Genomic DNA, 25,242 nt, shown 5'->3' on the forward strand with positions numbered 1-25,242 from the left:
AATATGATTACTGGCAAATCAAAACTCATTAAGTTAATGATATGAAGCATCTGCTTATTTAACTTACAAAAGACACCTTTGCAATGATCACTAAACTAACATTAATACATGTAAATTGAAGTATTTTATGGATTGTATCTGTAAGCTATGAGACACATTATGACATAAGAAGTCGACAGTGCCAGTTTTATTTTTAAACAAGCCCAATGGAAGACAAAATTGTACTGCCACAAGAAAAATGGCCCTACTTATTAAAAACAGCAGAAAGTTTTAACTCCTTATATACCATGGAATTTATAGCAGTAAACATCTTTTAAGACTGATAGCCTAATGGCCGTCTTCTGAAACCAGAATGAACTAAATCCTCTGTCCACCTTTCTTAAGATTGTAGGATAAATCTCCTGATACAATTTTTCAAAACTCGTAATAACCTCTGTCACTAAATTTTTTATTTATACTCTACCATTCTACAAAATTTATAGCATGACATGTCTGTATAACTTACAGGTCCTATCAGCAATATCTTTAACGAAAAGCAAACCAAAATCTTTGAAATCACGAAAGTTTATGGAAGTAACAACTGAACAGAAAATAGATGTTACAGTATTAAGTAATATCAAAAGAAGAGTGAGAATATGATTTCCTGGGTAAAAAAAAATTAAGACACTAATAAATCATGTAATCGCCTATCACCTCTATAAAAACTAAGTTATGCTGAACATATCTCATAGGGCAAAAAAAACCACCAAAAACTTACTATTTGACATAGGCACTTGTGCTCATTGACCAGTTTTTCCAGAGATAGGCATTCAATCACATCAGCTTCTCCTAAAGCCCCTTCTTTGTCTTGTTTATTTGCCAACCTAGAGAGACATAGATGCAGTAGTTTTATAGCAAATACATAATCGTAAAGCCACTTAAAAATATTTTGATCATGTTCTTCTTATTCCAAAGATTTAAGCCTACTGATCACAGAACACACTGGTTCAAAAGAGTATGGCTGTATTGGGGCACCTGGGTAGCCCAGTCCATTAAGTGTCTCCTTCAGCTCAGGTCATGATCCCGGGTTCCTGGGATTGAGCCCCAAGTTAGGCTCCCTGCTCAGTGGAGAGTCTGCTTCTCCCTCCTCCTCTGCCCCTTCCCCCGTTCATGCTCTCTCTCTCAAATAAACAAAATCTTTTTTAAAAAAAGTATTGTAGTATCTATTTCATCATTTTTTTCTTGATTTATTACTGCTAAAATAAGTTTGTAAGAATTGGCCTATAAAAAGCAAAAATCAACTAAACAGAAGTCTCAAGAAAACAAGCAATAGGGCAATAGGCCAACAACAAAAAATGCTACAAAGAGAAAAAGAAGTGAACTTCCACTGCCCTCAGCCATCAATTCCAACTTTCACATTAATTATGTCCTTATCCTCTTAAAATACAAACTGTATCATGTTTTAAACACCCAGATAGTCATACTGAGCCTGTAATATTTGAGCTCATCTATATTTTCAGTGTGTGAATGTATCCACATAGATGTGCAACTTACTGAGAGATAGGGTCACTTTTAATTAACTTGGCATAGCAGTGGGCATAAAAACCATGCTTCTCAGTTAGGAACAAATTGGGGAAAAACAAAATGAAAAACCAAAATAAGTTATTAAAAAAATAGGAATTACTACAAAATAATACTGTTTGCCTATCAGATGGCAGAGATCAGAAGTTTAATGAAACACTGTCTTGGTCAGGGTTTGATAGACATTTCAGAGGCAAATATATATTATTTAATAAATATGTAGAATAATAAATCTAATGACTTATCAACCACATTTAAAAATTATCAACATTATGCCATTCTTGCTCATCTACATTTCCTCTATTTTCCCTGCCCAGTTACTTCACCAAAAATTTAAAAATTAAAAAAATTACCATAATACCATTATCACACCTAAAAAAAATAACATTCCTCAATCTTTTTTATAATGGTATGTCCAAATTCAGATCCAAAGAAGATACACATTACAATGTATTCATTTAAATCTTTTTAATACTGTCCCCAGTCCCAACACTTATACCCCTGTAATACCACCACCACCACCTCGTTTCCTTCCATGACATTTATTTGAAAACAAAACAAGTCCCATTTCTATAGAATTTCCTGTGTTTAGGATTCGACTATCTTCCTTATAAGGTCATTTTAACATGCATATCCAGTACTTCCTATATCTGTAGTTAAATGCACATCTGTAGATGTGACATCTGCAGTTAGATGTACAGGTTGCATGAGTTTCAAGTTGAAATCTTGACAAGCGTATTTCACAGATGGTGCTGATACCGAGAAGGCATAGAATATCTAGTTATAGAACATTAAATGATTTTAAAATGCATCAGTGGATTCGGCTGGAGTAAGCTTGATTCATCCAAAATAAAGTTCCCCACTAACCTTTCTTTCATCGAATGATTTTAACAGCCATTAATGACCTTTCCTTAATTTCATTATTTTATAGGAGCTTATAAAAATCATGACTTTTCTAGTTCTATATTCCCTCTGAATTTACTATCTGGATTTTGCTTTAAAAAAAAAAAAAGGTAAGCTTTCACCAACTACTTGGTAACTCTTACTTAAATACAATTCAGATGAAAGTCAACATAAATGTTTGATCCTTTGCCTTCATTTCCTAGTTTTCATTAGAATGAAGTGGTGCCCTATCAACCTCCAAATTGCTTTCTTTGGTTTCTGGGGGGATATCATTATGAACTCGAGGATTTTAAAAATCTCTTTGATGTGTTTCAATTTATCATAGTCATTGTTATTTTTGAGGCTCAGTTACCCATTTTTGGTCAGGGGGAATCCCCTTTGAACTAGCTCCTGTGTTCTTTTGGTACAACTCCAATAGGCTTTGATAGCTTCTTTGATTTCTCATTAAAAAAACAATGTCCCAGACCTGGAGTCTTCAATTTCTCTAAGGAGCCCTGATTCCCTTCAGTAAGGAAGGAAATGGTACTTTAAAGATCACAGTCTGGGGAGTATGGGCATTTATTGCTATTAATGCCATTGCTTCTAGACCCTCTCAGTGAATAAAGGTAGGAAAAATGTTTTGTAAGAAAGAAAAAAAATTAAATCATGAGCTCATATTGATTTTTCCATTTTAAATCAAATATTACTTACATTTTATTTAGTTTATCTTTTTCTCATGCTTGAAAACTACAGCTCCTAATAACACTGACATTATTTCTTTATCCTACAACATATATGAGTTTCAACATAACAATACCAATATTATTACTAAAAATCCTATTAAATGCAGGTCAAGATCTCTTTGTGATTATTTTTGTCTCTACGATACAGCCCACAAAAGATGCATGGGTCAAAATACTCAGTTTTAAAATTACTTGGAATTATCCCTCTCTGTGTGGCTATCCCACCACCTAGATATGTACCCGGGTTCATTTGTTTCAGGCTTCTTTTACCTTTTATAGATAGTTTTATTTTTTTAAGATTTAATTTTTAAAATGTCTATATGGTTCCAAATACAAAACTATAAAAACAAGGTACAATCAGAACTATTTTCCATCTCTGTCCCTTTTCCTCTATTTCTTTCATTCTCCTTTAGGTATCTATTTTCATTAGTTTTTTGTTCATCCTCCCACTGTTCCTTTTTGAAAATATAAACACCGATATGGGGGAAATGGTATTTTAAAGTACACAATTTGGGGACCATGGAAATTCATTGCTATTGACTGGTGATGGGGAGGGGTATTTGTGTGTGTGTGTGTATCTCTACCCTCCATTTCTTCCGAAAGCTAGTTAGTATACTATATACACTCTTGAGCACCACCATGCTTTTTTAAAAAACAGTAAATCCTAAAATTACCCTGGAGCAGTATAAAGAAATCTTTTTTATTACTATATTCTTTATTAATAAGCAAAGTGGTCATTATATGGATGTTTCGTTTATTCGGCCAGGCCTACACTGAAGGACTTCTGAGTTGTTGTTCCAGTGATTTGTCTTCACAAAGAGTGCTGTGAAGAATAAGTGTGTGAAGGAGTTATTTCTTATTTTGGGAACAGATTCCAGGAAGTAGGACTACTAAATCAAAAGAATAAATGTAAATGTTATTTTGACAGATATTATAGCAATGTCCCTCCTCTTACCCTTAAATCATAGAACTCAGGCAGCAAAAAAGGTAAAGTAAGGATATTTAGTAGTGTGAGAGAAATTTCATTTCTAATACTTATAAATAGTTCACTCTGGTAAAAATTAATTTTGAATTGTTATACTGATATTATAAACAGTATCACAGATTGCTGCATAACTTTAGTTTTTCTACGCTGAAACTATAAAGTAACTTATTTTAAAATGAAAATAGCAGATGTAAGTAAAAAGAAAAGGACGGAAGGTTTAAAAACAAGCTCTTTTCTGGCTGTTGTAGTTCTGAAATTTGTTGATTTCATGAGCTAAGCCTTTGGGATTTCCTAAAATAAAATAGAATTCAATCATTTTAAAGTAAATGGAACAAAAAGCCTTTACACCAAGCTTGTTTCCATTCTTATTTATTCTAAATTCTGTATATATAGCAAGTTTTGATACCTAAAGAAAACAAAGTAACCTCTGTTTAAATACAAATCACCTTTTGTGAGTAATGTATTTTATATATAATACAGAATTGGCATTACAGAGACTGTGCCAAATACTCTATGTAGGCAGTTTAACAAGGACTTCCTGTTACCAGCTAGCTCCAATGAAAATGATCTTCCTTTAATCTAAAGAATGGGCGGCTAACAGGCAAAACCGGATTCTCCAGGTGTGAAGTAAGCAATTTGTTCTTCTCATTTGATACTAACAGCAAAAGGACAACTTTATGTCTAACTTATTTGACCTCATTATTCGGCTTTCAATTATGTTAACTATATGAAAGTCATACAGAAATTAGCCTGTGAACCATAAGACACAGGCTTAAATAATTTGGTTGAAATGTTACAGATGATACTCAGTTTTTCTCTTAAGGGCAGAACTCCAACACCGCAGGTGGAAAGCAACAAAAAGAACAGGACAAAGGTAAATAAACTACTCTTTTTTTTTTTTTTTGTACTTTTCAATGCAAGACATCCATAGACTGAAATGTGTCACATTTAAAAATAACTCAATAGATAATTAATGTTACTCATTTGCTCAGATTTGGACCAGGCTACAGGTAGCTGAACTGTTCATTTATACTGCTAATATACTGAATAAGATTTGGGTTTAGAGTTCTCAGGAATAAACCGCCGTAATAAAAATCAACCTTTTTCTTTTAATTCCTTTAAAAAATAACTTCTCATTTTGGAAACACGAGAAAGTCAAATCCTCTAAAAGTAACTTAAAATTCTTTTTTAGACAGACTATAAATTACTCATACTGTGCTTGCTTTAGAGAACACTTCTACATTTAACTGTGAAAAGAAGCTTATGCCTAAATTTGACACACACGTGTAATTTTTTTTAAAGTTAAAATAATTTTCTATAAGGTCTTAATTTCTTCGTTGTTGTTTCTGAAAATCTTTTAAACTGGAAGAAATTGGAAAATAATTTTGTTGTAAAAGGACTACAGTAAAAATATTAAAATACTCATTTTTAATGTTTTAGTATATTGAAAGTACTTAAATTATAAAATTCAATATAAATGTATTTGATTTGACACTTAAAAAATTTTAAGACAGCATTATTTAAATGTAACATATATAGAGGTAGGTCTGATACTTTCAAAATTAAGCAATATATAGAAGCCTAACCAAAACTTATTTTATTTTTTGATATTTCTTCAAAGTTACTTTATAATTCCTATAATATAGATAACTCATTTTCAATCAAAATAATAATGACTTTTAAAAATGTTTTAAGGGTGGACTTGAAAGTTGGCTATGATATACCTACAACATATTATCTTCATGGCTATGTAGTTTTAAATTTAATATAAAAATCATTTCATGTGCATACAGCTTAATCAGATGAGAGTTCAAAATTATACAATTTTTAAATCCTTAAACAAACATGGTCTTGTTACATTAAGCAAGTTAATTTAACAACTTATTTACAACAAATAAGTAGAATGAAAAAAGCACTGAAAGACTGCATTACAAAAAATATCAGATTTTAAGCTTTGAGAGAATATATGCAATTTGCCAATATTTTTTTTTTTAGTTTTCCATATTTAAGTAGCCAAAGAGGTGAATTTTCCAGTAACAGCTGCTTTCACCTTGAACTAGAAAAATATTGCAAGTTGTCTTCATTCATAAAAGCAAAAGAGTACTCTGTTTTATGTTGTATAAAAACTGGTTATATTTATTAAAATATTGTATTTAATAGTAACTATAGAAAGAAATGTCCTACTGAAAAAAAAATCTATAAATCTTTCAGTATCTATCCCAGGGCATATTTCTTAAGGCATTAGGTAATTTTTATTTATATTTCTGTTTCTGGGAACATCCCCTGTTTGTAATAGGGTGGAGAAACTTTTGAGTCATACAAGGTTTATTTTTCTATTTCCTAGGACAATTTGTGAAAGTTGATTACCATATTTATAAATTAGGTTTTTTTTCTTTTTGCAAATACCATGGTTAAGCTCAAACACAAGTCAGTTATTAACAGTACAATTCAAAACTGTATAGCAATACGGTAAGCTAAAAAGGCTGAAAGATGATTCATATTTGGATAGAACTCTTCCAACACTAAGAAAAATAAATTTAAAGTACAGAAGAGATTACATACAATGGTGGTCTCATGAATTTCATGCAGCCTAAGCTATTATAATTTACAGCTTCCTGAACTCTGTTTCTTCAACTTTCAAATTTTAATATGCTTAGATATCTCATTTTGCCTAATATTCTACTTTATGAAGCTATAAGATTAAGCAGTGAAATTGGAAATAGTTATGCATGTAGTTATGAGCATGTAACTACTAGAAAATGCAATTTATATATAACATGTATGTGCACCTGAGTACTTACATTAAGTCAATTTTTGGACAGACTGACAAGGACTTAAGGAACATTCTGAATTAGTTAACTCTGTAAAGATAATCACCTATGACTTCCAGTCAAGATATACAGATATTCCTCCCTACACAAACATATAGAAGTGTTTGATGTAATCTTAAGGGAAAAAAAGACAAAATTTAAAACTGCATTAATATATCTGAAGTAAGAAAGTGAAATTTCCAGATGCCAGAACTGAAAAGGGAACACACTCATAGTTAAAATGGAACGTAGGAATTAAAGCAAATTCCATGCAAATACTTTTTCCTGGGGGGGCGGGTTTAGAGTTTGTGCATAACAGGGGACAAAAACTGGGCTTCCTAGATGAAGTAGTAAACTAGAAAAAATAGAATATAGTCCATATACAGACATAGGAAAATCTGTTGGTTTGTCCAAGATTACAGCAGGAGGGGAGGTATCCACTGGGGCTATAAAAATCACTAGAAAAAAAAAAATCAGACGCATATGTAGATTACCTGGGCTATAGAAATCACTAGAGAAAAATCAAGTCCATATTTATTCTACCTAGGCTAAATTGGGCAAGCTCCAAAGAGGCCTAGTAGTGCCAAACACAAAAAATAGGTTAAGAGTATCTATAGCGCAGAGCACTCAGGGCATCGCTGTATAATAGAATTACCCACTAAAGACAAAGCTCACAAAATACACTTGCCCACCACCAGAAGAAACAGTCGATAGCCACAACAAACAAAGGAATTAATTCCTAAGAAATGAGAAATAATCTAGTAATGTAAAGTATCTTTAACATAAATGTACTTTAAATGTTCAAAAGAAGTAAACGAAGACACTGGATCTATAAACCAAGATGAACACAGTATAAACTGCATCGCTGATTATATATAAAAGTTATTTACTATAATATACATGTTGTGATACATAACACTGAAAAGAAATCTGACTCTTTTTCCTTTAATATTAATAACATATAGAGATCTACAGAAAAACAGATGTGGAATATTTACTTTTTTCCCCTGGTAAAATTATTTTCCTGGTAAAATTATCAGCATTAATGAATATAAAATACTATCAATATATTTTGAAGCATTCCTTAAAGCACCTTCTATGCAAATATGAAAGTGTGGTACTCTGGTAAACTATTCTTTCAAGAACAGAAACCCAAGAAAAGACAATCTTTATAAGGGTGAGAGTCAAATATCTTGGTTTCCAAAATCAGTGACAGTAAAATTTACCTTCCCAAAAGCACTTTGCAAAGGCACACTGTGTTACAGTATCAATCTGAAATATTCTATTCCTTAAAAATTTTTTCAAACTATGATGCTTGAGAAAAAGACTTTTGATGGCACTGATCATTTATTTCTAATTCAAAAAAGAAAAGAAAAGATCTATCCAGCTATAAAAATGTTAGAGGTTTTTTTTTTCAGGATTTCTTCTAAACCATGAAACCAAGGACAAAGCTGGGGACATTGTAGTTCTTGAGAACTGTGAAATTTAAACATTACCAAAAGCTACTTAGCCATATAGAGCATTAAATAGGACTTAATTATCATGAATTTAAAAAAAAAATCAGAATTGGCTTTGTTTTGGTCCCCCCTTCCATTTCTCATCTGAGCTTCTTACTCCTTTTTTTTTCAAAGCACGTTAGCAAGAACACAAGTGAGTTTTTGTTTAAGTACAAAAAGCAGCATAGCTATGTCTTGCATAGTATATACATTGTAGCGGTAAGAATTCATACTAACAGGTTAGTAAAAAACAGAAATCTGTGTACATATATAGAAATGAAGTATAGCTCACTTCCTATCTATCTCAGCCTATTACTACAAGCCAAAACAAAATATAAGAATCCTAATCTCTACACGGTACCAAGGATAGGATTCACAATTTCTTAGAGACTTTCTATAACATAGGTCTATGAGATCAGAACCAATTCTTTTTCCTCTTCTAAACTGTAAAGTGCTTAATTTGATCTAATTATATTAAAGGTCATAATAAAGCTGCAAACAACATAATTATATGTTATATGATATGCTATATTACCTCCCACAAAACACTTTTATTTTAGTATTTATAGTAATTTATACTAATTTTTTATAGTATTTATACTAATAACACAATATTTGATACAGATCAACGTCATTTGTAGTGTATTTCACTAGGATAATCTATCTCTATTCACTATAGAATGGGGAGAAAAGAACAGATCTGCAATCAGGTGAGCTTATATCTGACCGTAGGCTCTGCTACTTTTTAGTTGTGTGGCCTCTGGCACAAAGTTAGAGGAATAGCCAAGAAAGTCAACATCCAAATAAGTGGAATTTCAAAGAAAACAATACAAAGAAAATGGAAGAGATGATGTTTTTAAAAACTTAGGACTCCCCCCCAGATTTTAATTTTTAATTTTAAATACATGAGTTTCCAGCTTGAAAAGAGCCACTAAATTTCCAGCAAATTAACGCAAAAAGATGTACCCCAGGTCATGTTATTGTGAAATTTCAAAACACCAGGAATAAAAAGAAAAGGCCAAGACTTTCATGAAAGGAAGAAAGAAAATAAAAGATCCTATATAAACCAGGCATTTGATAGATTTCTTAAGGGCAACAAACAATGTTAGATAAAAATGCAGCAAGATTTTCAAAATTCTATGGGAATGTAATTTCCAAGCAAGAATTGTATCTGCAGAAAATATATCATTCAAGTGTTAAGGATAGAATAAAAACACTTTCAGAAATACAAGTTTTCACTACATTTATGTTTTGAAAGAAAACTATGGGTATGCCCCAAAATCAAGGGGACAGACCTAGAATAGAGATGAGGAACTAGGAATCAGGAGATAATATACAAGACAGGAGAAAAATATCTAAACACAACAGCTGTGTGGTAAATCAGATGATAGGAGAGGGTTCTAGGAAAGAAGCCTCAAAAGATACAATAATAAAAGGAAATAAAAGAAAAAGGATACCTACTATATTTAAATATATTGAGAGGATACTTTCAGTTCAATTGAAGAGTTTTAGAATGAATTAATGCACATGCACAAAATGAGTCATTTGAAAAACTTAATTAGTATCTTCAGGAGAAATTTTAAGTTACATGGTTCTTGATCTGTGTGGTGATTACATGGATGTGTAAAAATCATCAAACTATACATTTTTATTTTGGGCATTTTCTGTATATATGCAAATATTTCAATGAAAAGCTTTCTTAAAGTGAAAATACACATTTCCTAGCTCTATCCACTGAAAAGGCCTAGAAACAATGAAAAAAATTATCTGAGAAAGGAAACATGACCACAGTACCTTGTGTGAGTCTGGCATACATAATATTTGAACTAATATGTAATTATAATAAAAAACACAGAATACTGACTAACCAAAAATATAACTATATTGAGAGGGAAAAACTGAGGCAAGGCTCGGGTTGAAGGCAAAGTTAAATCCACAACTTTCATAGCAGAGATTCAATATAATATTTAAAATTGAAAAAGCAGAAACACCTATACAGGCAAATTTACTTAGTTTAAAAGCAACATACAGCTAAGGAGTTGAAAATTATTGCCTTTGGGAATGGGGAACTGGAAATGAGGTGTGGTGGGGCAGGCAGGTATCAGCAGTTTATCTTTACAAGCCTTGAAATGGTCTGACTTCTTAAACTGACTGTATGTGTTAATTTGAGGAAAATAAAAATCATATTTAAAAAGCCGATTTAAAAAAGAAAAAGTTGACAGCTATAACAAAAGCAATATGACATCTTAAACACTTTGGAGAGGAATTCATTTTCAGCATCAATAAGGTAATGCCAGAGACAGCATATAGATAAGGAAGTAATAAATAACACTAAACCAAACAAAGAGTAGGGAGCTATTCAAGATAAATCATTAAGCTAACTGACTTTAGCATCAACCTCCCTCTACACTGGAAAGACGGTTAGTCTTTATCAGAGGTATATAGTAAATTATCAAAGTTGCCACCTAAGAAAAAGTTTCTACAATCACTTCCCAATGTTTTTGAGTGTTTTTAAGTATCAATACCAACATAATCATAAGATATTTAATAAAATACTGAATACAAAAGAGCATATAGATGATGCCAGCTTTATGTAATATATATTATTCTGGGAAATTTATGTTATATGCCTTATGCTGGGAAAAGCACTGGTCTAGCAGCCAGGAAATCTGGCATTATTTAACCAGTACTACTACTAACAAGCTCTGGGTAAGACATTTAGTTTTCTGATTCTCAATCTCCCCGTAAGAAAAATGCAGACATTGATTACTTAACTTATAGGGATTCTTTCTGGAATCCCATTCATTGCCTTTGCACCCCATCACCTACACCCCAGACAGTATCCCTTGGCTCTTCATCTTCTCAACTTTAGGTCTCACAGTTCAAATGCCTCCTTAAAGAAGACTTGCTTAATTGGTCAAGATCTAAAATTGTCTCACTTATCTGTTTAACTGTATACTGTCCAACTCCCCTCAGAGAGTAAATTATTCAAGGACAAGTACTACTGAATAAATACTATGGCATTTAAAATTTTGCATATAGTAAGCCTCAATAATTATTTGACAAAATACCAGTCCTTTAAAACCAAAGGAATATTAGGATACTTGTTTTGTTTTGTTGAAGATTTTATTTATTTGACAGAGAGAGACAAGAGAGGGAGCACAAACGGGGGGAATGGGAGAGGAGAAGCAGGCTTCCCGCCGAGCAGGGAGCCCAAGGCAGGGCTTGATCCCAATCACAACCTGAGCCACCCAGGTGTCCCATAGGACACTGGTTTAACTTTTTGGGCAATACAGGCCTCATTTCTACATTCTCAACTGGGTCATAATTCAAGAATCTTGAACACCTCCAGTGATGGCAAGCTTATTAACTCATGAAGCAGTTTGTTCCATCTTGGGACAACTCTACCTGTTCAAAAACTCCACTTGATACTAAATCGAACCTCTCTCCATGTAATTTCCACCGATTTTCTTTCAGATTAATACCAAGTAAGTCTAATTCCTCTTATATATACAGACCCATACATTTCAGAAAACAGTTGTAGATACTCTCTACATCTCTTTTGCAGGACAAGGATTTCCATTCCTTTCAATGATTCTCTCTGCACTACTGTCTTCCAATCTCATCTTTCCATGACAGTTTGGAAATTCACAATTTATGAATTTTCATCTTAAAACATCAGAACTTAACACAGTCCTTCTTCCATTTGCTTTGACTAGCCTAAAGTCATCTAGCCTAGAGTCATCTTTCTTAAGTCAGTCTAGACATGACACTGTTATTCATGAAAGCATGATTATTCTGATAGAAAGAATGATTATTCTGATAGAAATCTTCAGTAATTTTCATAAGCACTGCTATGAACACAGGATCTTCCATTTTATATATGTAAAGGAATTTTCTAAACAACCAGCTGCAATATTTTACATCTGTCCTGGTTAAACATAATCTTGTTACTTTTAGTATGGTGTCCTATGCTGTTTTTTGAATCCCAATTCTGTACTTCAACATTCTGGGCCATCAACATATTTGATAAGTATGCCTTCTGTGACAACATCCAATTCACCTACAAAAATAGTTGCATAAGCATTTCAAACACTAAGTCCCATAGCGTAACAACATAACATTAGTAATACTGGTTGATTTTTCTCTGGCTTATACCGATATTATGTGTAATTCAATGCACTATGTTAACTCCCCAGTAGCTTCTTATCTGCAAAAATATCATGAAAGGTGCATTTCTAAAATCAAGATGTACTGTGAAAATATTTTATTAACATAGATTGCCTTTTTCAATATATTTTTTAAGTTACGACACAGTGAGTATTAGTTTCAGATAGTGAATCAACACTTCCTTCCACACAACACCCGGTGCTCATCACAGCCAAGTGCACGCCTTCATTTCCATCATCTGTTTAACCCATCGCCCCCCTCACTTCCCCTCTGGTCACCATCAGTTTCTTCTCCACATAGTTAAGAGTCTGTTGCCTGGTTTGCCTCTCTCTCTCTCTCTTTTCCCCCCTTTACTGATTTGTTTTATATTTGTTAAATTTGTTTTAAATTCCACACATGAGTGAAATCATATGGTACTTTTCTTTCTTTGACTTATTTTGCTTAGTATAATACACTCCAGCTCCATCCATGTCATTGCAAATGGCAAGACTTCATTTTTTCTTATGGCTGAGTAACATTCCATTGTATATATATACCACCTTTTCTTTATCCATTCATCAGTCCATGGACACTTGGGCTGTTTCCATAATTTGGAAGGAGATACTGCTGCCAAAAACACTGGGGTGCATGTATGCCTTTGAATTAGTACTTTTGTTTTCTTTGGGTAAATACTTAGTAAGGCAATCACTGGGTCATAGGGTAGCTCTATTTTTAAACTTTTTGAGGAACCTCCATACTGTTTTCCACAGTGGCTGCACCAGTTTGCATTTCCACTTACCCACTTCACTCTGTGTATACACACACACACACACACACACACACACATGCACACACATAAATGCAAATCATTATATATGTATATAAATCAGTATTTATAAATAATGTACACCAAATTTAATCCTGTGGATAACTACCAACATAGGATATGATGTCAATATTATCAGCACCCCAAAACAAGACTTTATATAACCTCATGTTTGAAAAACACAGCACTTAATATGAATGGACATAAATTTTGTTCTAAGTCTGGATATCTTTGCAAAGGAATGCTAAGAATGAGAAACCAGCATAATCAAACCAAGAATATGTTTTCATATGTATGCAATGGAAAAAAAAAACAAAGCTATGTCAAATAATATGTTAATCCATCTAGAAGCCTCAGAAATTTTAAAATAAATTCAACATTATCTATATTATTTCAAGTGCTCGAATGGAATCTGCCCTGTCACTATACTGATTTTAACTGAATTATGCATATTTAACAAAATGAGTTTAACATTACATAGGCCGAATTAACTGGGAACAGTATCTTTAGTAGTAAGGGCATTTGCAGAGTGCCCTTTGACTTATAAAACTTGGAAGATATGGCCAGATCTTCCATTCTAAGGTATATCCTCTATATGCACAAAAATCTATTAGGTGATGGTATCACGACACTGAAGTACTTATTTTGGGGGCAACTGTATCTTTATCACTGCTTTCTCAACTACTTCACTCAACTGAACAGGACTCATAGTAGGCCCACGAGATGCACAGTAACTTATAAATTATTTTACATTACTTTTCCTATTAGTTATCTTTATGAGGAAATTCTTAATGATTTTTCTAATTTTTCAACTTCTTTTCAGAAAACGAGAATTTTTCCTGGAAGACACACATAGCTACATGAAGCCAATTACTAACTGAGAGAAAATGCCAAACTTTTACTTGTTCGACACAATCATTTTTGCTTCTTAAGAGGAAAGGGAAGATGAAAGACCGACTTCAAGAACTAAAGCAACGAACAAAGGAAATTGAACTCTCTAGAGATAGGCATGTGTCGACTACAGAAGCAGAAGAACAAGGGGTGTTTTTGCAGCAAGCTGTTATTTATGAAAGAGAGCCTGTAGCTGAGAGACACCTACATGAGATCCAAAAACTACAGGAGAGTATTAACAATTTGACAGATGATGTTCAAAAATTTGGGCAACAACAGAGAAGTCTGGTGGCTTCAATGAGAAGGTTTAGCCTACTTAAGAGAGAGTCTAGCATTACAAAGGAGATAAAAATCCAAGCAGAACACATTAATAGAGGTTTGGATGATTTAGTAAAAGAAGTTAAAAAGTCAGAGGCTGAAAATGGTCCATCATCAGTGGTGACAAGGATACTTAAATCTCAGCATGCTGCGATGTTCCGCCAATTTCAGCAAACTATGTTTACATACAATGACACAATAGCAGCAAAGCAAGAGAAGTGCAAGACATTTATTTTCCGTCAGCTTGAAGTTGCTGGAAAAGAAGTGCCTGAAGAAGAAGTAAATGATATGCTTTATCAAGGAAAATGGGAAGTTTTTAATGAATGCTTACTTACAGAAATCACTATCACTAAAGCACAACTCTCAGAGATAGAACAGAGACACAAGGAACTTGTTAATTTGGAGAACCAAATGAAGGATTTAAGGGACCTTTTCATTCAGATATCTCTTTTAGTAGAGGAACAAGGAGAAAGCATCAACAATATTGAAATGCTAGTGAACAATACAAAAGAGTATGTTAATACTACCAAGGAGAAATTTGGACTAGCTGTAAAATACAAAAAAAGAAATCCTTGTAAGGTATTGTGTTGTTGGTGCTGTCCATGCTGTGGCTCATAATAAAGAAGTTATTTTAGACATTTTTTCCAGTTTTAGAATGAAGATGTTCCATGTTTCAGCTTCTTTTTTCATTTTATAGATTCATTCACATACCTTTCATCACTATTAAGTCATGATTTTCCTCTTTAGCCCTTACTTATTGGAACAGAAACTTCTGAAGTCAGTGACAAAACAAGCCTTCCCTTATTAAACTAAAAACAGTATAGTTAACTTTAAACTCACAGGTTAACTATTGAAAATGAGATCAGTGATCCTACATTTCTGTTCAGGTACCAAGCTCTATTATATATTTTTGTTAACTTTCAATGCCTTAACAAGAGGAGTGTCAGTAAGTGACAACTGCTTCAACAATCCTTATGGCTCATTTGAGAGTATTTCAGTAGTTAAGAAGTGTATATAACAAGATTTCAAAGAGTGCTTTATTAAAGTAAAATCAAACCAGACGCTATGTCAAATCTTTTATGCTCCGAGAGGTCAGTTAACTCAGTGGTCAACATAACCTGGGAAAATCCAACTATGTACTCAATGAAGAGTCTAGTTGGTAACTAGGAGCTGAACCTAGTTTAAGGACTAAGAAAGTAAGGCACTGGTTTCCTGAATTTAGCTCCATTCAGGACACTGCATTACAGATCAGGAAGTTTGGCAAACAAAATAAAAAATAAAGGCAATTGCATTCTTGAAAGTTTTTCCATCACTTTAGCACGAAGCTGAGGACTACACTATGGGCTAGGGATACAGTTTGAACTCACACAGGTATAGAGATTTAGGATTCACATTTTAGTGGAGAAAGCAGGTAACACACAAATATAAAAATCAGATAATGTTAAGATCTTGGGCAGAAACTTAAAGTGTTGAGACACAGATGGTTGGAGTGGCTTCTTTTGGTTGGGTGGTCAGTGAAGGCCTCGCTGAAATATAATATTAAATGAAGATCTGAATGATGAGGACAAGGGAGGGTATATCCCAGGCATAAGAAACAGTTACAAAGACCCCAAGGATGATGTAACTTACTGTTTAAAGAACAATGAGGAGTACACCTTATCATAGTAAGAAAAGAGCAATGAGGTAAGAGATAAAGCTAAGAAAGGTCAGCAGAGGCTAGATTTAAGGCTTTGTAAGCCATGTAAGTCTGAAGTTTATAGCAAATGTAATCAATGCAAAGACCTCAGACTATTTTGGCCTGAAAATAATGTTTACATATAATTTATATTTGGAAAAACCATTCTGTCTACTCTGTACTACATCTCAAAATTGTTCAAATAATTTTACATTTTTACCAACAAAACACTGAGGTACAGCAAGGTTAAGTAACCTGTCCCAGGTCACAGAAACTGTGAGAATCAGAATTTGAACCCAGGCAGCCTGATTCCAGAACCAGTTCTTAAGTACTTTTTACTATATAAGTAGTGATGAAAAAAAACTAACTTGTGATAGATTTAAGAGCCAGAATCTACAGGATACTGATTGGATGATGATGTCATCAGGGAAAATCAGAGATAAGGGTTTCAGAAATCGGGGTGAAAAGGAAATCTAGAATTCTATTTTGGCCAAGAGAAGCTGAGGTTACTATAAAATGCCCAAGCAGAGGTTTCTAAGATATTAGCTAGATGACTAGGAGCTCTTGAAAGAGGGAAGGGCTAGAAGTATAGATTTGGATCATTTGAGTAAACAGTACTTAAGGTAAGTATTTAGAACGAAATCACCTGAAAAGTTTGTGGATGTAAAAAACCAGATGCCCAGAAAAGAGCCTGGGGTATTCCAAAATTTCTATCTAAAGCAGAAGAGTTAATAAAGGAGATTGAGAAGAAACCATCAATGAAGTAGAAGGAAAACCAAAAAAGTGTGCCGCAATGTAGTATTAAAAGAACAAAGTTGAGGAAAAAGTCAACTTGAAGTAAAATAAGAACAGCCCGCTCACAGTGGATTTGGCAATGTGGAGATAATTTGTTGACTCCACCATGAGCAGTTTCAAGGAACTGTAGGGATAGAAGCACAAGTAGAATATGTTGAAGAAAGAATGCAATGTGAAGAAGTACAGCAGCCACTATAAACTCTTCTTTCCAGCTGTGTGAAGAGAGGACTATAAAAAGGAATTAACTGCTGAAGAGAAATGCAGAGTAAAAGGATTCCATAAAACTTAAAGTTAAGAAACACAAGAGCACATCCTAATGGGAATGATCCAGGGAGCCACACTCTTGATATAAGAAAGGGAAGGGATTATATGCAAAAGTAGAAAGGGGTGGAATCTGTAGTACAACTGGAGGAGCTGGCCTTGGACTGGAGAGAAGGCAACATTCAGGAATAAAAGCAGATAGAGATAATTGAGCAAATCTGGTGGTCCTAAATGAGAGAATTCTCATGTAATAGTTTCTACTTCCTAAAGAACTGAGGCAAAATTATTAACCGAAAGCACAATGGGACTAAAGGAGAACCAGAATATACATATACATACATCCTAACACTATAAAATAAATTTTAAATTATAAAATACAAAGAAATTGAAGAGCTTTCTACTCTGCCAATTATCAAGTATTACTGGAGAAAAAGATGTTTCACATGTCAACTCCAAATGTTTAGAGAACTTTATTAAAAAAAAAAAAGATCAATATAAAACCAATGATAAACTCTCTACCTAATCAGGTGGTAATAAATTTCTTCTGTTCCTTCTAAAGTTGAGCTATAATCTTTTATCTAGTACCATACTGACACTTGTTTATAGTTGTTCCTAAACTGTTTATCATGGAAACTGAGAAGATTAAGTATTATTTACTATTCACTAGCATAATTGATTTGTAAAATAGTAATTTTCTAATAGTATTTATATCTGTACATAGTGCTCTTAAAGCAAGACTTAAGCACAGAAAGATTCATAGCAAAGCAATCCATCACACGTATCACATACAATTTTCATTATTGTATCTTAAAACCAATTAGAATCACCCTGGGGCACCCGGTTGGCTGGCTCAGTCGGAGAAGTATGTAACTCTTGATCTTGGGGTTGTGAGTTCAAGCCCTATGTTGGGTGTAGAGAATACTTAAAAATCAAATCTTAAAAAAAAAAAAAGAGGGGTGCCTGGGTGGCTCAGTCAGTTAAGCATCTGCCCTCAGCTCAGGTCGGGCTCTCTACTCAGCAGTGTGTCTGTTTCTCCCTCCCCATCTGCCCCTTCCCCCTGCTCATGCTCTCTCTCTCCCTATCTCAAATAAATAAAATCTTAAAAAAAAAAAAAAAAAGAATAACCCTAACCTAAGCAACAAAAACAACAGGATACTTAATTAGTTGAACATTTTGCATATATTTTATTCATACACTCAATAGGCACTAAAAGTAATTTTTTTCATTAAAATTACTACCTTAAAGAGAAAAAATTACTTAACGTTAGAGGTACAATATTAGGAAATCTACTGGTAAAATTACTATGAGCACTTGGGCTCATACTCACCTACTAAATTATGTCATTTTCTGTAATCAAAAGCTCCATGTAGCCTGAATTCTTATGATGAGACACTTTAAAACTTGCTCTCCTAAGCGATCTCCATCCAGGCACAGTGTATCATCAACAATAACTATTCATATCCATCATCACATTTACAGAACACTCATAAAGCACTGCACTAGCTGCTTTAAATGCATCATTTGAAATTCACATGAAAACACAGATACTAAAATACTTATTTACAAGTGTAGACATGGAAACTCAGAAAGCAAGCTGCCCAAGGCCTGACTCCAAAGCCCACGCCTTCCCCTACACCAGTAGCTCTCAACTTTTGCTGTGCATCAGAATGATCTGAAGAATGTGTGAAAACAACCCAGAAGCATTCGCTGGCCCCACCCTCAAAATTTAAAAGGTCTGGGCTGATGCTGATGCAGATGGTCCCCAGAAAACATCCTGCTAACAACACTACCAACAAGTTTCTCTTTGTTATATTGTTTTTATATAAAGTGTGTTTGGGTGGGGAAGGGAAGGATGGGAACCTCTGAAGTTTCCTTATGCATAAATTACCTAGGAAGTCAACCAGCTGAGAAGCTTTACCAGAAACTACTGCTGCTAAGAGTGAAGTTGATGCCAGTAGGGACAAAACTAAGACTTCAGTAAGGAAGTTTGGAGGTGAGTCAACAATATAATGAAATAAGGATGAAGATGACAGCTTGGTACGGTTCCCCCGCAAAAAGAGAAATCTTAAGCCCTATGGGCCCTATACATAGACTAGGGTTTTCAGATGGTAAAAATAGTAAGTTAAAGGGCTCACCACTATATCTAAGGATCAAGGGATTAAATGACATAGGTAGTCCATATCTGCATACTTATGAGTTTCTAGCAATCTAAGAAGGGCCCAAGTTCTCCTATTTATTATGTAAAGATCTAACTTGGTAAAAGTGCCTTTTCCTCAAATTCTAATGACAGTATTAGGATAATCCATAACCTTAGTTAACTTCTAAGCATTTATAATAAAGAATATGACTCAAAGAAATTTGCAAACTAATTTTTTTCTGTAATACTGTCTAGAAAAAGGTGACTCACGTAGGCATATAAAGGTTCAAGGCAAAAATCTTCCACAGAAAAGTAATAATAAAACCCTGGTTATTGTTTCTCCTAATATGGAAACTCACTGCCATGGTTTTTAACCTTTTTGGTCATGAAATCCATTAGGAATTTGATGAGAGTTAGGATCTGCTCCCAAGGAAAAATGCACATGCACTCAGGACTATGTATGTGATTTCAGGGAGCCCTGGGAGGCTATCATAGGTGCAAAGACCTCTGGGTCAAAAAATTCTTTTTTTATTGAAATGTTCATAACACCTAGTAAGATCATATCACAGATATTGTGTTTCTTCCCTGAGTGAAACTCCTCTATATTACTTTTGTTGCAAAGCATCTAATTCATAATGTTTGGTCCAAAGTTAGGTCATATAACTCCACAGAAAAACAGACAGTATGTAATGAGAAAGTGGCATCTTTCCAAGAGTTCAAATGTGCTAACACAAAGAGAATTGTTACTATCCTGGGAGAAAATTTTAGCCTTGGATCTCCAGAGTTATCCCAGTTTTATGTATTAGGAGATTCGACCATAAAAAAGGGAAGCTTCAGCTCAGTTCTTTCCAGAAGTAATCAACAAATAGTGCCTTATATTATTTATGAAAAATTTCTATGGTATGTGTTGAGCTTGAAATTTGGGCTTAGTGCTGGAACGGGGGTGGGGGAGTTGTGAAAAAGGTACAAGGGATTAAGAGGTTAAAACTTCCAGCTATAAAATAAGTTGGGAAGAAAAAATACAGCATAGGAATAGAGTCAATAATATTGTAATCGCTGTATGGTGACAGATGGTAACTACACTTACCATAGTGAGCATTTTGTAATGTATATATAATTGTTGAATCACTACATTGTACACCTGAAACTAACATTATATGTCAACTAAAAAAGAAATTAGGGATTATGTTGATTCCAGTGCTTTGATACAACTGCAAAAGTTGTTTACTTTTCCTGTTGGAAAGGTCTTTATCTGTCCAGAGTCTCTAATTTCAGTTTTTTAAAAATTAAGTTATAAACTGTCAAAGCAAGAGTATGGGGGGGGGGCACATGAGGGCAAATAATATAATTCATACATTAACCAGAGTATAGGTTAATCTCTATTGTAACTAGGAGACTAAAAGGAACACTTTCTAGGTAAATAAACAGGTTAACATGATTATAGAGCAGAACTTTTGAATAGCATCTATTTTTGACTCTCTTTAATCACTTTCACTTTTTTACTGAAATGGATTCTTACAATACCCTATAGTATGGTTCACATGATTATATACAGCTAAATACAAAAGCAGAATTACAATATTTTACAGCTAATTTTAATATAGAAGAGGCATTTAACCACTAAGTCCAAAGAAGGACAGTAACTTGCCAGGGTCATAAACAAATTCATACCAGCTCTTAGAATCCAGGTTCCAGACTCTCCATGTTCTCTCTAAACCCATGGTTTTTTAACTTTTCACCACTATTTCAGAGATTTTAATCAAAATATTATGCTCATTAAGTAGTAAATGCTATAGAACGGTAAAACAGAATTTCTGAGCTAATAAAACGCAGAAGACTGGCGGTGTTCTATGACTCTGACCTTTCAAGATTGCCCTCAAGTCTGACATAAAGTGAACTTTGGCTGAAGCTTCATTTGCAATGACACATGCTGTCAGGCTGGTATGCAAGAGCAAGTCAAGCAGAGCCAGAGACTGTCCAGGACCTGCTACTGTGGTCACCTAACTTGGCTTTCCACAGCATGAATGAATCCCGGCTCCATCAATTTGTAATTCTGTGACTATAGACAATATTCTAATTTTTCAGGTTTATTTCTGTTGAATGGCTGAATCTTCTCCGAGGTTTTCTATTGTTCGCTGTTTGTTCATCATTAGAGGGTGGGAAGAGAAAGTTACCTAGGTATTGAAGTGAGTTCTGAGAGGCTCTGTGGGTCCTAAATCAGCTAGGTCAGGCTCAGACTGGATGAACAGAAGAAATCAGATGCTGTCATTGAATTTTGCCCATGATAGGTCTAGACGTTTGTGGGCTGGAAGGAAGCAGCTGAGTGACAAGGAGCACTGTAGGCTGCCTCCTAATTCAGGTACCCTCCCCCTCCATCTCCACACCCCACCAGGTCCTAGCACTGAGCTTAGCAGGGTTCTGCCAGAAGCCCTTCCCATTTATTACCTAGTGGAGTATTCAATGACATACCTATTATGGGTTAGGGTTGTTTCAGTTAAACAGAATTTATCTGCATGGAGCAGTGAAGGCAACCTGAAGAACTGTAAGCAGATGAACTGTAAAATGATCAAATGTGTGTTTTAAAGAGCTCTCATATTCTTTATATAATTTTGTATTGTTTCACTTGTGAAAGCATACACCAGTTTTGTACAACATCAATTTTTTTGGTAAAACATCAAATTTTGTAAATTTGAAAAACATCAAATAAAGAAAAAGGCTCCTGCTAGCAATGTAGAGGAAAGCTTGGAGGATGGGCAGGACTGCAGGGAGACTGCTTAGGAGACTGCTGCTCTCAGAAACACAGGCGAGAAGTGCAGAGGGATTACACAGGGGATTACAGAGAGTAGAGACTCAAAGGATATTAAGACAGTAACATCAATAAGAGAAATTACTTGTAGGTCAGAGAGAAAAAGGTAAACAGGAGAATTTCCAAATACAGGTTTTGTATAGATATTTAAGAGGGATTTAGAAACATATAAAAAAAGGGGGTACAGGGGCCCCTAGCCTGGCTCAGTCAGAAGAGCATGGGACTCTTGATCTCAGCGTCACAGAGCTTACTTAAAAACAAATAAATAAATTAAAATATATACACATGTATTTTTTAAAAAGAAAAGATGGGATACAAAATTTTACATACTATACACAATTGTATACATTACAAATTTTGCAAAAATATGCATAGGAAATTCATCAAAATGTCAGCAGTGATTGGCTCTGCATGTTCAATCAACATTTTTTAACTCACTCTTCCCTATATGTATTAAATTTATTAAGAATGTGTACTTTTTGTACATTTTGCATATTTTTGAAGCACACTCATTTCAAAAAGCAGTTTACCTTTATTAGTAAAAATCCTTTGGTTGTAAAATTGCCCTGGAAAAAACTGGCCAAATGGCAAACCTATACTTCACAAGTATATTATAGTATCATTATGAATTCTCATGAGCTCTCATGAGATCTCACTGCCTACCAAATTATAATGGTGAAGCAACCCCCTAGCTGGTGGTTTTCCAGTTTTTCCCCCCTCTATTCCAAAAATTTACTAGGTGAGAAAGGTGAGAGGACAGACAGCAGATCCCTTATTAATCGTTATTTGATTACTCAGTGCTAATTGTAGTCACTTAGGAACTGCACGCTCTTGCCTCATGGCTTTTCCACATACATCTGCATGACTGCCTCTCTCCCATCCGGTGTCGTCTCCTCAGTAAGACCTACTATGATTATCCTAATTATAAAAGAGTAACATACCCCTGTCATACCACCACCATAGGATCCCAGATCTTTTGCCTGCATTTTTCAATATACTTATCACCTAATGTATGATATAACTTTTTATTACATTTATTGTGTATGTCACCCCCTAAAATGTAAGATTCTGAGGTCATACATGGATTTATATTATTTTTGTTCCCAAATGTATCCCCATCACCAAGACAATGCCTAGCACATAGTAGATGCACAATAAATATTTGCTAAATTAACACATGAATGAATGAATGAATGAATGAATGAAAGACTAAAATAAATGACTATTAGGTTAAAAAATGAACACACAATTATTTTACACATGAGCATCAGTCATCTCAGTCATTAACATTTTTTACCTTAGAAGTCACTGGTTCTTTGCTTAAATGTGTAGAGACTATCTTAGCCTGTGGGGTTCAGCAAAGTTCTTCTTTGTATATACATCTATTAAAGTTTCCTTCAGAGTCAATAAAGGTGAGAATTGATTACACAAATTAAATAACTTCACTAATTGGTTAAATAAATAAAAATTAAGCCATGTAACCTGTACTAATAAACGATGCCATAAAGTCTTACTTTGTGTAATCAGAGCTTCCAAACTGCCTCATTTAAAAATGTTCATTTACTACTGAGGACCACTGAGAAACTGCTTACAATTTCTCACTTAACCATATGATAAGCTGGTTGGTTTTGTTTTAATCCTCAGTAATGAAACAAGCATGAGGAAAAGGGACAAGAAGGCAAGGGCACACACTCAGCTCACTCTGATTTTAACAGTAATTTAAAGGACTTTCACTTTCTGTGTCTTATAGCACCATCTGGTGTTTACTGTGCAGAAAGGCTGTGAAGGCATGGGTTGTAAAAGTCCTTTGTCACTTTTTAAAAAATGTTTAGGCAGCTGAACAAAATAATACAAGCATATGACTAAGTTCATAACAACACAGATCACACATTCAATATGGAAATACAGAAATAAAAATTTAGAAATCAATGTGGCATTAGAAGAATCAAACTTTTAAATAACTTCCAAATAAGAATACTCTTCAAGAAAAACAAGACAAAGGCAACACATAAGTTATTAAGAGGGGAAAAAGTTGAAAAACATTCCAGAACCTTGTTAGTAGGCCATTTCAAAATGCACAATTTTATAAAATGTCATCAAATAAAACAAAGAGTTTATATTTGAATACCCAGAAGATCTAAGTATAACTCTTCTTCATAATATAGCCTCAATCCTTAGTCCCTAACAAGGCCTCACTATATTAACAATCCCCAGTTAATCACATTTTATTACATTAGGATGTGACAATTTTAGCTTATTCACTTATTTAGCTTATTTTGTAACTTAGGTAAATTTCTTTATTGGCTAATGCCATCGCTTCTGTGTTTACAATGACACCAACGTTACTTACACCAGTATAGGCTTTCCTGATATCCTAGGATGTCTTAGCACCTCTGACATTGTCTCTTTTGTCTCTTCCATTCTCTCTTCATCACTGGAATCCACAACAAATATTACCCCATAGGACTCAGCATAGTAATTCTTCCAGATTCCCCGAATTCTTTTTCCACCTCCCAAGTCAAAGATGGTAACTTCAAACTTTCCTTGTCTAAGGTCAATTTTGGAAAAGCCAACAGTAGGAGCTACATCTTCAGGATATTCTGTTTCAAATGATACAAAAGAAACAACCTTTAGACTTTAAAATAATAACATTAATTTAACTTTACAACTTAAATGACATAAACAGTGTTTTTCATCATAATTTGGTACTAAATGGAATGTTTACTATTTGCTTACACACTAAGCTTTATATCTAAGTATACTGGTTTGGGGGAAGGGTAAATATTATAAAATATCCAACTAGAATTTACGCTCCGTGCAGATAAAAATCTGTCTGTTTTTTATTTGTTTTGTATTGAAATAACCCCAGCTCCTAGAATAATGTCTACCACATAGTAGGTACTTAATA

General features: G+C 34.0%; 2 protein-coding genes across 8 annotated transcripts in view; one reads left to right on the forward strand and one right to left on the reverse strand.

Annotated features, from left to right (window-relative positions):
* Nucleotides 1-25,242, reverse strand: part of ARL13B (ARF like GTPase 13B) — a 67,665-nt gene that overhangs the window by 21,437 nt on the left and 20,986 nt on the right. For 5 of the 7 annotated variants that reach the window (XM_045785399.2, XM_045785397.2, XM_045785396.2 and 2 more), the window contains 2 exons: nt 24,685-24,934; nt 758-863 (listed from right to left, as the gene is read on the reverse strand). In XM_045785399.2, coding sequence (XP_045641355.1) covers nt 758-863; nt 24,685-24,934 — 356 coding nt within the window. The remainder of the gene's footprint in view (nt 1-757; nt 864-24,684; nt 24,935-25,242) is intronic. The other 2 variants (XM_087861714.1, XM_045785400.2) reach the window with 1 other exon arrangement.
* On the forward strand, nt 4,797-15,858 carry STX19 (syntaxin 19). Its single transcript, XM_045785596.2, has 2 exons — nt 4,797-5,044; nt 14,275-15,858. Exon 2 carries the CDS (start codon nt 14,397-14,399, stop codon nt 15,276-15,278), a length of 882 nt encoding a protein of 293 aa, XP_045641552.1. The 5' UTR covers nt 4,797-5,044; nt 14,275-14,396; the 3' UTR covers nt 15,279-15,858.

This window comes from Ursus americanus, chromosome 4 (assembly GCF_024610735.1).
Source record: "Ursus americanus isolate L20-20 chromosome 4, mUrsAme1.1.p, whole genome shotgun sequence".
Lineage (NCBI taxonomy): Eukaryota > Metazoa > Chordata > Mammalia > Carnivora > Ursidae > Ursus > Ursus americanus.